Source organism: Chrysemys picta, chromosome 4 (genome assembly GCF_011386835.1).
Source record: "Chrysemys picta bellii isolate R12L10 chromosome 4, ASM1138683v2, whole genome shotgun sequence".
In the NCBI taxonomy this organism is placed as follows: domain Eukaryota; kingdom Metazoa; phylum Chordata; order Testudines; family Emydidae; genus Chrysemys; species Chrysemys picta.
Window position 1 is genome coordinate 89,247,852 of NC_088794.1, and position 15,760 is coordinate 89,263,611.

Sequence of the window (15,760 nt, forward strand, 5' to 3'; positions counted from 1 at the left end):
CTCAGCTCAGTAAAAAGCAACAGAGTCCTAACAGTCTTAAAGGTGCCACAGGACTCTCTGTTGCTTTTTACAGATCCAGACTAACACGGCTACCCCTCTGATACTTGACTCAGCTCAGTGGCATTTCTCTATTTATCTAATGCAATAATTTTGACATGCCACATCCAAACAATTCCAAAATGTCCTGAAATGGTCTAAGCATAATGGGAGCCAGTGGACTTGGTGATGGGGCAAAGTAGAGACTTGGAGTGGGTGTGTGCAGGGCAAAGCAGGGAATCCCAAGGGAATGAGGGAGGGAAAGCAGGGACCCAGTGGGGGGAGTGGAGGTGGGGAGGGGAAAACGGGGTCTTTGGGACGGAGAGGAGAAAGTGGAAATGGGGAGGGGAAAATAGGAACGGGGGGAACACAGAGCGCTTGGCATAAGTCCCTGGAATGGGAGGAGGGAAGGGGGCACACAGGCAGCTTTGGAGGGGAGAGAAATGGCAGAATACCGGGAGGCCCTAGAGGGTGTCGAGCACTTGACCTGCAGGAGCTACCGAGTGTGAGACCCTCCAGTAAAATTAGCGCCCCCGCGCGGGAGGGCCAGGAAATTGGAGCTTGCGCCTTTAAGAGCCTGGCTGTAGAAAGCAACAAGGTGGCTTTTTGTCTGATTTTTTTTAATGGGGGCGCCAGGCCGTAGCCTCCCCCCTGCTGCTCCGGACCCCCTGTCGCCATCCTTCTCGGCTGCGGGGTGCGGGCTCCTTCCGGGTTAGCCGGCGCTCGCTCTCCCGGTGCGCGGGGGAGGCGGCAGCACCAGCCGGCCCGCAGGGCGCGGGCGGGGGAGCGGCGCCCGGCAGCGGGAGGCGGCGCAGCGCAGCGCGGCGCTGGGGCTTTCGGCTGCTCAGAGGCTTGAAGCCCATTTCCCGCCCGGCGGCGGCGGAGTGCGGGGGCGGCGGGGATGGAGCGGCAGAGCCCCGCTGCAGCCCAGGCTGGTGCGGAGCCCGGCGAGCTCCTCCAGCGAGCCCTGGAGTTCAAGAGCCAAGGGGCGCAGTGCTACAAGGACAAAAAATTCCGCGAGGCCATCGGCAAGTACCACCGGGCGCTGCTGGAGCTGAAGGGGCTGCCGCCGCCGGCCCCGCCGGAGCCCAGCTCCTCCGCCAGCTGCGCCGCCAGCCCGGGGGTCCAGCTCACCGCGGAGCAGAGCCAGAGCGCGGAGAGCATCGAGATCGATTGTTACAACAGCCTGGCAGGTCAGCGGGGGCTGGGCGCGCTGTCAGGGGCTTGTGTTCCCCTCTGCTCTGTGTCCGGGGGAGCTGGCCCCAGGGATCCTCGCACCCTGCCCCCCAGCCCATAAATAACTTTGTGCAGGGGTGGGGGGTGTCTGATCATGCCCCTGCTGGGGCTTTAGCCTGACTTTCCAGCGCCGCTTGCAAAGCAAGGGCGCAATGACAAGATTTCTGTGCCTCCCCCGCTCCCCCGTCTTTCATGCCCCTCACACCAGGAGCACTACAGCAGAGCAGCAGTATTGGGTCAGGGAGCTCTAAGGCCCTCCTTCCTTTGCTGTTTTTACCCATTTTTTGCTGAAAAATTCTCGGGGTTTACAACTGCTGCTGCTCGGGTTTTAACCATTTTACCCGAATTTTGGACCCCTCCAATAAGTGAAAATACTGGTTCTGTTAAGAAAACCCAATACGTTATATTAGGAAGAGTGTTTCTGTTAATAAATTAGTCTAAGTGTAAATGGGAGGCTGTTTAAAGTGAGGCAGTGTTGTAGAAGATACACGCACAGGCATGTGTGGGCATATGTGTAGGTGCTGTTAATGTACTTTTCATACACTACACCACAGCCTTAAACTACTTTTACATTAAATACTCTTACTTGTCTTTATTTGGTGCTTTTTTCTACTCTCCTATCTCCCATATTAACCCCTCTATTTACCCAGAAAACAGTACAGTTAATTTTTTGTAATGATTTTCACCCATTTTAAATTTTTTGTAATAAACACTGGAATTTCCAGGAAATATTAAACAAAAACAAAGGGCCTTTGGCATTTCTTAGGGTCTGCTTTATAGTCTTGTTCCTTCTCCTTCCCCTCCTCACCATTTCTTATTATTAACCAGGAATTACATAGTCCACTCTGCAAAATAAGGCCCTATATATTGTACCCTCAGTGATTCCTTTTGTGTGTATGAAATATTATTTTCATATGTTTGAGAGAAGTATTTTTGCTGTTCTATTTGGGAGTTGTGTAGCATTCTGCCAGTCCTTCCTTGGCAAATATAGAGAACACATATCAAAATCTCACCTCTTTTTAGGGTTCATCTGCATTCTTACTACTACTACTACTACTAAACACGTGCACACAAGCACTTTAATGTTTTTACAGCTGTTTAAAGATATAACTAATCCCTCATAACCCCTGGGAGATAGAGAGGTAACAGAGTGATGTTTGTATAGAGTGCTCAGATACATAAAAAGTAAAATTCAGGAATTCTCTAAGATTATACAGCAGTCTCTTCTTCAGCCTGAGATTGCCTTCAATCCTTTTACCATAGCTTGCCTGTAATTTACAATGGGGGGGGGGGGGGGCAGAGTTGTCCTACAACCTCTGGTGTAAGAAAGGAAACATCTGGAAATCATTTTGACAACCACAAATGATACTAGATATATAAAAAAATCTCTTAGCTATAAAAGTTAAAAGAAAATGTAGTTCTAGCTAGATGCTAGTTGCCACACTAGCCAATAGATGCTTGATCATCATTGCATTTGACTTGGCTTCCTCCCATCTGCTTTGAATGAATACTCTATGGAGGGGTTAAACTACTTTATAGTTTGATCCTGCAGTCCTTACTCAGACAGAACTTGGGTTGACTTTAACAGGAGCTTTGCCTGGGGAAGGACTGCAAGATCAGAGGCTATTTTAATATCAAAAACCTTATTTTTTTATTCTTACTAGGAACCTCCAAAACCAAAAAAACTTGTTTGCGTGTACATGGGAGAGAGTTAATAAAAAAGCACAATTTTAGATAGTCCCCTCTTTCCCTCTAAATCCTACTCCTTTCCAAAATGATGTTTCCTCATTACCTTGGCAAAAATTTGGCCACAGCCAGGACATTAGCATATCAGCTATTACCTTCACTTTGCACTTGGCTTGTCTAGGCAGAGCTGGTTAGCTTTGCTTCTTGTTGTGTTGTGCAGTGCTGAAAAAATGGGGGAATAAAATTGATTAATTTTCTACCCTCACTTACACTCCTGCACATACACTGAAATCAATGGGGTTGTTTGAATGTAACTGAGGGCAGAATTTAGGCCCCTTTTAGAACACATTTTCTAATTGGATCTATTAGGTTCCTTCAATTATTATTTAAATCGCATATGGGGAGAGAAAAGGTGTCACTATAATATTGTAATTACTTAAGTGTAATTCTGTCTCTTTAAAAAAAATCTGTTCATGGATGTTTGTTCAAATCAAACCTCTTACTCTGTTTGTAAGTCTTGTTTAGATTGACAGTGTTCTGTAAAGAACCCATAATACCACTAATAGCTTAATACAGTTTTATATGTTCCTAGTCTTAAAACATTTCTAACAAGAAATATCTTCACTCTCAGTCCTGAGATATAAACTAGGCATGTATCTAGAAAGTGAATGGGTTTGGAAGAGACAGATGTTTGCTTTTTGTTAATATTTCTGCTGAGTATACAAATTGCCCTTGCTGGAAATGTTTACAATCCCATTTCTGCTGACATAATAATAGTCCCATTTCATTTATTTATTGTTTCTGGTTTGGTTTGGGGTTTTTTTTTGTTTTTTTTTTACCATTGCTGATTGCCACTGTTTGAGATTTTAATACAATCAGACAGGAGAACATGTGCTTACGGGTTAACCTAGATTTAAACAAATTTTACTTAGCTTTAAATTGTTTCAACACATAAGAAGAGCATAATTAACCCCAGAATCATCTGCAGTGTTTCCCTTGTGAAGACACCACAGTAGGACAAATTCTACTCTGTTACACTTGGACAATTGTTATACTCGTGTTTTCAGTGGGATTGCACGTATGTAACAGAGAGCAGAATTTGGCTCCAAAGTGTATGATTTCACATTTGCCCAATGTAATGTCTTAAAATGTAAACATTGAAAAAATACACAACATATTAAAGTGGAGAGTCTCCACTCAGAAAACTGCAGTGTCGCTACTACAAGTCTAGTTCTAGAGGTCAAATTCTAACAGGATTCTCTTTGAACTGGTGTCCAAAAGGAAAAGGAGTGAGGTAAAGGGGAACTGGTCCTGAACTGCCATAAGAATTAGGATGTGTTACTAAAAGAATCTCTGTTGAAAACAGCAAGAGGTGTAGCAGTAGGACTTTCTCATATAACATTGAGGTCCAACAGAAGCCACTGAATTATTTACCCAGAGGGCTCTAGTAAGGAGACATCAACACAATACATACCATTAGGGCAGAAATCAGTATATTTGGTATGGGGAAGTAAGGAGGTGGTACAGGATACTATGCTTCTGAGCACTAGAACTGTATTTTTTAAAAAAAAACTTAGAATAAATAAATATCTGCATAGTGCTTGGGCTATGCTAGCAATATACACCTAAGAGGAGTATGCACCAATTCTGAGTAAGGCAGTTTTGTTGGTATAATTCAGGGTTATCACCTGAGTGTCCTTATTATCAGGTTTTTTAGTGCTTTCAATCTCTCCACTAAGCTTAGCATTTTTCAAGTCCTTCTTTGCTTTTGCAATGTCATTTTTCATGTGCCCGTTACATTCTCCCGTTTCAGGGATGCATTACATTGTATATTGTACTTTTGGGAGACTGTACCAGTCAGGGAAGCACATAGGCTAGGGTAAGTATTCACGGTAATACAATATTCCCAACTCTCTCAGTTTTATTGTGTCTTACACTATTTGGTGGTTTTCTTAAGCCCAAGCACCTAGAGAGTCATGCAATCCAATTACTCTCTCTTTCTTTTTTTTAAAGTCTCTAAGTCTCGTTGGGGGTAGTGGGGAGAAAGCTGGAAAACATTAACCTTAAAGGCTCAAAAACCAGATGATAAATATAAAAATAATAAATTTGCCCTAAAAGTCAAAGATTTAAAAAACTCCAATCTCATGATTTGGGGCAGGGGAAACCTCATGATTTTTGAATGTGTGGAGTTGGCAATACTGCTAATATCTCTTGCACTAAGCTACTAGCAATACTATGGTTTTTAAGATACAACAGTATGATGGCCTTAAAAGGACTCATCACATTTGTGAAGTTTAGTGTTGCAATGCTTTATAGAGGCCTGCCAAAAAACCTCCTTTTATCATGAATCTTACTGATCAATTTCACCAAAAACAAGAGCAGCAGCATAGTTTAAGTTCCTTGAAATTGCTAGGATAGAAAAAAATTCTACCAACAACATAAAGCCCTGTAGAATAAACATATGATTACAAGGCAAACATAGCTTTAAGAAAACATTTAATTATGACTCATTGACAGTCTGCAACCTTGAGCAAGTCACTTGACCTCTTCTTTGCCTCAATCAGCCCAAATGAAAATAGAGTAAAGAACAGAAGCATCAGGGAAATCCTGATGCTGCACTAGAGCTGAGCTTTCCTGAGTAAAAGGTTATTTAAAAAAATAAAATAAATGTACGAGGAATGCATGCAGCAAATTTGAACTCACCAAATGTCATTAATACATTAATGACTGTCCCTTCCATTTATACTATACCTTTTATCTAGAAGGCTCTTAAGTGCTTTATGAACCACATACAAACGGGGATCACTCACACACCGTAAATTGAACCACCTCTGAGGTAGAAGGTAATAGCTATTCTGTGCCAGCAACACTGCACAGTTTTCAATGGTGAAAAGGGCTGTTTCTCCTCAAGAGGGGTGAACAGGTCTTAGTCCTTCCGAACACTGCAACATGCTAAGAGTAGCATAATTTTTAATGTTTGTTATGAATGAGTGTGAAACAATGATAGGGAAACTGACAAGTGTTTGCTTACGATAGCAGACGCCCTAGACCAGGAGTTCTCACAAGACATTTTTGGTGGCCTTAGAGTGCGTCCACCAACTCTTGCTGGTGGCTGCTTTGACAGTTTTTCCTAAAATACTTTAGGAAAAACAAATATGTGCACAAACGTGTCCAAATCATTGTAATTTATTTATGTATGATTTTTTTGCAGATTCAATAATAAAAATAATGTACAGTTTTGTCTGTTCTTTACTGGACCTACACAGAATAGAAACAAAATAACGTGCTTTGCACATTCTTGTATTTTGTTGTTTCTTTTGCTTTTTTGACTTTTTTTTTTTTAGACTTGCTAGTTAGTAAGGCTGCTGCTGTGAAAACTACTATTTGTATGCATCACTTTTCACAGCAGACTTGCTAGCTAACTGGGAGGCAGTGAAAAGTGATATTAACAAACATACAAATATTGTTTTTCACAGCAGACTTACACAGCCCTGGCAAGCGAGAATTAAGCCATGGATAGAGAGGTGGGTAGGGAAGCAGTGGGGGCCATGGGTGATGGGGGTGACGGGTGAGCCCAGGATTGGAGCCCGAAGCTCTGTAGCCAGAGCCTGGCACCTGCCACCCCAGGGCTGAAGCTAGAAGCCTGAGCCCCACTACCCCTGGGAAGGTGGGGAACTCACACCAGCTGTCTGCTCCTCTGGCATTTGTGGCTCCAGAGGAGGGCTGGGCCCAACCCCTGCTGGCAGCCCCGGGGGAGGAGTTACTGCTCCTCCCCTCCCCGCCTGTCCAGGAGGCTGTGGCCGCATGGGAGAAACACTGCAATCCAGCCATGGCAGGGGAAAGAGAACTTCTCCAGTTGAGACAGGCGATAGCCATGTAGATTAGGCATGGTGCTGGGAGTCAGGAGATCTGGATTTTATGCCTGGCTCTGATACTAGCTGGCTATTTCATCTTTAATAAATCACTTCACTTCCTTAAACCTCAGTTTCCCATCTGTAAAATGAAGATACTACTACTTGCTATCTCTTAGAGGTATTGGGAGGCTTAATTAATTACATGAATTAAATTTATTATAAGGGTTTATATCTTAATTAAAATGTTGGTAAAGCAGTTTAGGATCCTCAACTGGAAGGCACTATATAGCTGCAAAGTATTACAAATGTAATGATCCAAGATACAATTTAGCCAGTAGCATCCCTACTCTTGCAAAAAGTGCCATGTGGTTTTTTATAACTGTGAATGCGTCAGATCCTCCCTTTTTATCCAATCCAAAAGATGGCACCTCTGGCAGTATAGCAACCCCCTAGCACTACACTGGGGTATTGGCTTGTTGATGATGTAAGGCTGGATTCTGCCACTTGTATTCATCATGAGTAGTACGTTGCTCTGGAAGGAGTCCCACTGAAATAAAAAAAAAAACACTAATCAGCGAGGAAGTTATTGTTCATCATGAATAGGGGTGGCAGAATTTGGCTGTTGGATGGCAGTGAGCTAGTAGCTCAAACACCACTATCACTTCCTCAGTTTTCCTTGGAAGGAGTCCCTTCTGAATGGTGAGCAGACCCAACCCTGTTTAGATTATAACTGTGGTCTGTAGATCACCAATGTCCTAGCTGATGATCAAAGACGACTTGGCTAGTTGCCTGATGTTAACTCTTTTGGGCCACATGATGATAGAATCTGAGAACCTCTGATTTATAGGGTATGATATGATCACAGCCCAAGGTGTTATAGGTGCAGACAGGCAGGGAGTGGATGTTGCTTGGGTGAGTGTTGGATGTATTTAGATGATGGTCTCAAACACTGTAATATCAATCTTGGGAGAGGCAATGTTGTGAGCCATTACTGTAAAATACTTCTGCGATTTTGTTTGGGGTGGCAGGGAGATCCCTGTTCAGGCAGATGGAGTTACATATGCACGAAAAGGATGGGATGAAAGTTCCTCCAAATCTGGATGGAGGTAAGCTGCTCTCTGGCCCCTTGCTAACTTTCTAATAGAGTACCTGTCACTGATAGCTTAGGAAAGGAAAGACACCTGTGCATAGTAGTGTGTGTATTCTTTGGCTCCCAAAAATGCATTTGAAAATGGAGATTCTTTTACAAGCCAAAGTGACACCCCCATCCCAAGTTGTTTTTATCTTTTAGAGAAGCCTATTAATGCTGATGTGCCACTTATTCACTGTACAGCAGCCCAACTGCCTGTGATGTGCTGCATTTGTTCTGCATGCACAGGACATCCTGTCCAACTCCCCTCTGGAGAAGTTAACCCAGCTAGCTGGTGTCTGAGGAATGGGCAGGCAGATTTAGTGGTAAGGCAGCAGCATGAAACTTTCAAAATAAAGTCAAGCAGGGGATGTCAAGAATCAGAAGGTCCAACCAAAACCACTGGGCAGTAATCAACTTTTCTGCTCAAGATTTGTTGATTGCTCACCTGCTTTGAGATGTGCACTGATATATTTAATGAAAGGGATTCACAATAGCTTTTCCTGTCAGTGTCACCATATCCTCCTCTGAAATTCGGTTCAGGAATTTCCTCCAGCAATTGTCCCCCAGTGAGTCACAACAAATACTCTTGCACGTCCTCGTATTCTAATAAACAGCCTATGTAGGGTGGGGCCAGGGGTTGGAATCACACCAGACTGGACTGTGTTAAGATTCTACACCCAAGTCCAATAAGCTCTGCACTTAAAATGCAGCCTTAATGAGGGAGAATGATAGGAGAGGAAGAGCAAAGGATGCGTGAGATGAGGTATAATTAAAAAGGTGAGGTCAAATTTTGCCACCCTACCAGTTTCTTCTTTTATGTGCAACTGAATAATAATGTGGAAAGGAGGTAGCAGCAGCAATAACCAATGATAAAAAACAAAAGTTACAATTGTTTTAAACCGCACACTGTGTTCTTGTTTGTTTTAAATGTGGATGCTAAGGTTTTGATAGTGCTGGAACCCATAAAGCAAGGTCCTTCTGTAAAGTAGCTGAGCTGTCCCTTGAATAACATTGAGCACTTCCCATCTTCAGAGCACTTAACATTCATGAGCTAATTATTCCTCATAAGCCCTCTGTGAGGCAGGAAGTATTATCCCCATTGTAGAGATGAGAAACTAAGGCACAGGGAGGTTCAGTGACTTACACAGCAAGGAAGTGACTGAAGTGCATTTAGAACTCAGGAAATCCTGACTCCTAGCCTTGTGCTTCGATCACACCTCTGAGTGCCAAACTTCTCCTGACTGTCCTGACACAATGTGCTCCAAATATAATAAAGCCTCCCTTTACGAATAGCCTCTTCGTTCACACGTGAGTTGATCCACCCTAAAACATGCCAGCTGGTGGTAATAATGTATTGAATACATTGAACAGAGCTATCATACTCTAAACCAGGAGTCCCCAAACTTTTTGTGTTATACCCTTCCTCCCCCATAATGTAATCTGTCCGTGTCCCCCTGGGGATGGGACTGGGAACTGGGCCAGAAGCCAAAGCCAGGGCCCCAGCTGGGGGTGGGGATGGGGCCGGAGCCAGAGTGTAGTTGGGGGCAGAGCGGGGCTGGGTGGTGCTCCCTTCCTGCCCCCTTTGGGGGCTGGTCCATGTCTCCCTGAACGTTCTTCTGCACTCCCCACGCTTTGGGGACCACTGTTCTAAACAGTGGCATGGAGTTTAGAAAACAAGAAATCTAATAAAGGGAGGAACTTTATAAATGAAGCAAGCCTATTGTGACGGATTGGGTCACAGAACCCCCCTTGGGACTGTCACTTTGTGTGCTGAGACCACCTCTGAGCCCGTTTTCTCTGCCAGCTTGGGACTTCAGTACCCTATCTTGTTGAGCCAGACATGCTAGCCTGCTGCAAACACAGACCCAGGTATGAACCACGTCCCCCAAAAGCTGCAGCCTTAACGGAAAATGGCTTAAGAAGTGCTCCTGTCTCTCGCACCCAGACACCCATCACCCAATGGGATTCAAACCCCAAATAAATCCGTTTTACTCTGTATAAAGCTTATACAGGGTAAACTCATAAATTGTCCGCCCTCTCTAACACTCAGAGAGATATGCACAGCTGTTTGCTCCCCCAGGTATTGATTACTTACTCTGGGTTAATTAATAAGTAAAAAGTGATTTTATTAAGTATAAAAAGTAAGATTTAAGTGGTTCCAAGTAATAATAGACAGAGCAAAGTAAGTTGCCAAGCAAAATAAAACAAAAACATGCAAGTCTAAGCCTAATACATTAAGAAACTGATTACATATAAATCTCACCCTCAGAGATGTTCCAATAAGCTTCTTTCACAGACTAGACTTCTTCCTAATCTGGGCCCAATCCTTTCCCCGATGCAGTCCTTGTTAGTTCTAGCTCAGGTGGTAGCTAGGGGATTTCTCATGACTGCAGCCCCCTTTGTTCTGTTCTACCCCCTTTTATAGCTTTGGCACAAGACGAGAATCTTTTGTCTCTCTGGGTCCCCACCCCTCCTTCTAAAGGAAAAAGCACCAGGTTTAAGATGGATTCCAGTACCAGGTGACATGGTCACATGTCCTGGGAGACCCCAAGCCTTCATTCTTCCTGGCCTGACTCACAGGAAGGCTTGCAAATAAACAGAGCCAACTACAGTCAATTGTCCTGGTTAATGGGAGCCATCAAGATTCCAAACCACCATTAATTGCCCACACTTTGCATAATTACAATAGGACCTCAGAGTCAGTGCCATAACAAGGGCGAGGTGAGTGAGGCACTTGCCTCGGGCACCCCAACCCTCTGCCCCAGCCCTGAGCCCCTCCCACACCCCAAACCTCACATTCCCAGCCCCAGACAGAGCCCTCACCCCTACTCTCGCCCTGTGCCCCCCCACTCCAAACCCCTCATTTGCAGCCACAACTCAGCCCTCACCCCTGCACCCCTTCCCTCTGCACCCCTCCTATCCCCAAACTCCCTCCCAGAACCTGCACCGCTTCCCTCCACACCCCCTCCCATCCTCAAACTCCCTCACAGAGCCTGCACCCCAATCCCCTGTCCCAGCCTAGGGCCTGCACCCCAGACCTCCTCCCTCACCCAAACTCCCTCCCAGAGCCTTGGGCAGGTGTAGGGATGGCGTTTGGGTGGGGCGTGTTCTGGGCACCACCAAAATTTCTATAAACCTGCCACCCCTGATCCTGCCCTGCAAACCTGAACTCCCAGCATTCTCAAGACACATGCTGATCCCTAGTGGCCACTGCTGATATCCAGCACCTCCCTCCTCTCTGAACCTGTGAGTCCCTCTCTGGATTGGAACTGGACTGGAACCAAAGACCATCTTGGAAGCAACATTACCATCCCAAGCAGTCAAAAATTATGAGTTAGACCCCCCCCAAAATCACAGGCTCTAAAGTCGCCGCTTCATTCATTCTTCGGCGACAGGCCCTTCCCTCCGAGAGGAACTGAGGTACCCGCCGCCGAATTGCCACCGAAGAGCCGGCCCTGGGGGAGGGTGCAATTTTATATTCTTGCCTTGGGCGCAAAAATACCTAGTTATGGCTCTGCTAAGAGTTATATTTCATATTTCTAGTTTCAGATACAAGAATGATACATTCATACAAATAGGATGAACACACTCAGTAGATTATAAGCTTTGTAATGATACCTTACAAGAAACCTTTTACATGAAACATATTCCAGTTAATTATATTCACACTCATTAGCATATTTTCATAAAATCATATGGAGTGCAACATCACACCTATAACATGAAGGCCATCTATACCAAAAGTTTACCTGGCTAGTCATTTTCTTCGTTCTCTTTGGTGATATTTCATAACTTCACAGGTGAAGAACAATCACAGAGATGGAAGCTCAGCTACCTATGCATTTGGTTTCAACTCACTTAGGTGACTATTCCAGAGTCTTACATCCTCTCACCACATCACCCTGCTGTAAAGAGCTTGCAGGACTAGAACCCAAGACCAGCAGGATTTCGGATCACTGACATCTCCACATTGCCACCAGAAGCTCAGGCAAGGTTTCTGCTGGTGGATCATGTGAAGCTAGAAGTACTGCCTACTGGGGCTTGAGTGTCAGCTCCCCCCTGCAGTCCACTGACTGGCCTATGCTGGTATATAAACCATGAAGCCATCACAGAGAGCTGTCTGAGCAAAGATGCAGACTGCCTGCTTTCTTCCACTCCAGACCATGATTTGCTCTGAACCCCAGATTCCAACTCTGGACCCTGGCTCGACCCCAGCTTTGCTACTTGGCTCCTGTCTGCAGCTTGGCACCCAACACTGACTTCCTTGCATCCTGACCTGGCTTAACCCCAACTCCACTACTCATCTCATGACCACAACTTGGTAACTGACTCATGCACATAAGCCACCCATGACCCGGCTCAGACAGTTATTTTCAGACCCTCTTCAGCCTCTTCCCCTCCCCTCCATTCAACCCTCATACAAGATGGAAGGGGCAGACCGCCCACTGATCAGCAGTTTCCCTGAGGCTGTGGGACCTGCAGGACCGAGTCATCCATTTGTAAGCGGAGAACCTCACGCTACAGACCCAAGCCTGCAGTTTGCAACCAAAACATAGACCCTGTGCAAACAGTCACAGGCCCAGGGATGCAGCTCACTGCCGAAGCTCAGACCCTATATGAGCAGCTAACATGCTCACAGAGAGAAGCAGCTATACTACATGCTTGAGTAGACCACCTATTGCCTGAACAGGGCTACTGTGGTGCCACGGCCCAAATGGGTTGACAGGGACCATCAGGAACACTGGGGGTTCCTGAACCAATACAGGCTGCTCTTCCTGCTCCACCCCTGAATGTTCCCCACACACCAGAGAAAGATGGGGCTAGTAGTCAGCCTTCTGGTGACTGGTGAATCACGTGACTGGTCTTCCCCAGGTTGGAGCAGAACAGCCTAGTGCTCTTCAACTAGGACATCTTCCTGCCAGCCTTCCCAACCATCTTTATGACACAGCATCACGTCCGCTCCGGAAGCTGCGTGAGATGCAAGGGCCGGCCATCTCCTATACCACTCACTTCCAGTGCTTTGCAGATGATGTTGAACGGCATAAGGTAGCCTAACTACACAGTTCCGGTGGGGACTCAGTGAGGATGCAAAAGGTGAGTTAGCCCACACTGAAAATGCCACCTGCCCAGAGGCCGTTATTGATCTCACACTGTGCATCAACTCTTGGCTGCAAGAGCCGGAGAAGGAAAGAGGGATTAGCCAGATGCCCCCACGTCTGCCCGCTATGTCAATGCCTGTAGAACCGAGTCCTGAATCCATCCATGATGCATGACCCCGGAGAAGAAAGAATGTCAGTGGCACATTCTGTGGGAGGCCAGGATATGTCCTTGCCTCCTGTCCAGCTCGAAAGAGCTTGGGAAACAGACCAGCCCAGGCTCTTGCCCTAGCGGCACTTCGGCAGCGGGTCCTTCACTCGCTCCGGTTGCCCAGAGTGCAGCCTGGGCAACACCAGGGTGCTAGGTTCTGGAATCATTCCCTAACTCTCGAATGGAACCTGTTCTGGTAACCAAGGGGTCTCCCCGCATTTCCAGGTGGTGCAGTGATTACAGGTCTTGAGGGAGGCAAGGCAGATTCCTCTGCAACTGTCAATGATAGACAACATGGCAGCTGCCAACTTTATAGACACTAAGGCAGCCCAAACCCTCCAGATCCCTTTCCGGCCAAAACCCACACCAGATCTGGTGGAGACGATTGATGAGTCATTCCTGTCACCAGGACCAGTGACCCAAGAGACTGTCCCCTTATCTGCCACAGTGGTAGGACACCAGGAAATAATAAGTTTTGATGTGATCCGCTCTCTATTCTTCCCGGTAATTCTTGGCATGACTCATGTATCTCCCAGCAGCGGAGCAGCATTAGCGTCCCCTGCAAATTTTGCTGGAAAGCTTGCCTTCAACAAATTGACCAACACCTCCCCCACCAGGTGACCTGCACTCTGGTCCCCGGATTGGTTAAGACCCTCAAAAGCGAAACCCTGGATGGGGGGGGGCTAACCAGAACGGGGGAGGATCTAGACTAGAACCCCAGCCTCCCTGACAAATACTGAGACTACATGGATATATTTGAAAGGAAAAACAGAGATTCACTATCCCCACATAGGAACTATGACTGTCCAATAGACCTACAACCGGGGCAAAGGTGCCCCGTGAACAGTTATACACCATATCTGAACCAGAGCTGGAGTCCTATGCACGTAAATCCAGGAAAACCTCATAGTGTTTCATTCAGAGTCCTCGCTGTGCGAAAAAAGGATGGGTCATTACACCTCTGCATAGACTATCGCACACTGAGCCAGGTGTCTATTCATAACCGGTACCCTCTGCCCCTCATCCTGGAATTGTTGGACCACCTGAGGACTGCCAAGATCTTCACTAAACTAGATTTTCGGGGGGTACACAATCTAGTGTGCATAAGGCCTTGGGATGAATGGAAGATCACTTTTTGTGCCCAACATGGGCACTTTGAATATCTAGTAATACCGTTTGGCTTAACCAGGGCCCCCACAACGTTCCATTATTTCTTAAATGGTGTGTTTACGGACATCCTGGATCAATTCCTGATTATCTGCCTTGATGATATACTGGTGTTTTCTGAGCGCCCTGAGCAGCACTACCATTCATGTCTGGTCCACCCTGGAGAGGCTGTGGATGCATATAACTGTATGCCAAACTAGAGAAGTGCACCTTGGATCAGGCCACTGCCAAATTTTTAGGTTATGTTATATTCTGTGATGGAGTCACAGAAGATTGAGGTCATCTACAGCTGGACAGCACCCTGGACCCTCAGAGAACTTCAGTGCTTCCTGGGCTTTGTGAATTTTTATATCTGATTCATCACCAACTTCTCTGAACAAATAACCCTCGGATAAGTCTCTGGGAACTGAGTTTAGGTGAGAAGTCTGCTTAGGCAAAGATCGTAACTTGTTGAAAATAAGTTTTAGAAGCAAATTTTTACTTGTTTGTTTGTAACCCTTTTTATCTTTTATTAACTCTATGTCCCTTTTTAAAATAAACTTGTTTTACTTTTTATCTAAACCAATTCAGAGCTTAAATTTGTTAGTCTCTAAGGTGCCACAGTTCAATTCAGAGCTGTGATTGAAAAAAAGAGTTTGTCAGACCCCCAGTAAATTAATGAACTTTGATGTGGTTGTCTCTTTAAAGGAACAACAAACTTCATAACTTCTCCGAGTGTTCCAGGAGAGGACTGGAGACTGCAGGGAGACAGTTTTGCAAAAATTTGGGATGTGGGGGGAGGGTTGGGGTTGGGTCATTCTGCAACCAGTAACTGGGTAATGGAAGCAAGAGTGTGACTTGCATGCCATCTGTGCTGACTGTTGTTGCAAGGCTGTGAGTCACAGCAGCATAGCCTTGCAGGCACACAGAGAGGCAGGGCAGACGGTGACAATTCCTCACTGGTCTGGTTTGAACCCTAATGCATCATACCTGGTTTGACCGTAACTCTGCTACTCATCTCATGACTGCAACTTGTTAACTGATCCAAGCACACAGGCCACCCACGGCCCAGCCCTGACACTTGCTCTTTGAATTCCTCCACTGGCTCTCTTTCACAAGTTAAAGCTTTTTCTCACCTTGAAGGCCTTTCTACAGCCCGAAGAAGTGGGCTGTAGTCCACGAAAGCTTATGCTCTAATAAATTTGTTAGTCTCTAAGGTGCCACAAGTCCTCCTGTTCTTCTTTTCACAGCTCTGTTCCTTCTTGCTTCTCTTTCATCATACTGTCCCCTATTCCTCCACTCTGCCAACAATGGTAGCCGCATCTGCCCCTTTGTCAGATTCTCACAGCACTGTCTCTGTGTC

General features: G+C 45.8%; 1 protein-coding gene across 2 annotated transcripts in view; it reads left to right on the forward strand.

Moving 5' to 3' along the window:
• The first annotated feature begins 641 nt into the window (after nucleotides 1-641).
• TTC9 (tetratricopeptide repeat domain 9) overlaps nucleotides 642-15,760 on the forward strand; it is a 41,800-nt gene continuing 26,681 nt past the window's right edge. For both annotated transcript variants that reach the window (XR_010600625.1, XM_005305954.4), the window contains exon 1: nucleotides 642-1,229. Coding sequence is in view for 1 of the 2 variants with exons in the window: in XM_005305954.4 (XP_005306011.2) it covers nucleotides 938-1,229 (292 nt within the window). In the remaining variant the exon portion in view is untranslated. The remainder of the gene's footprint in view (nucleotides 1,230-15,760) is intronic.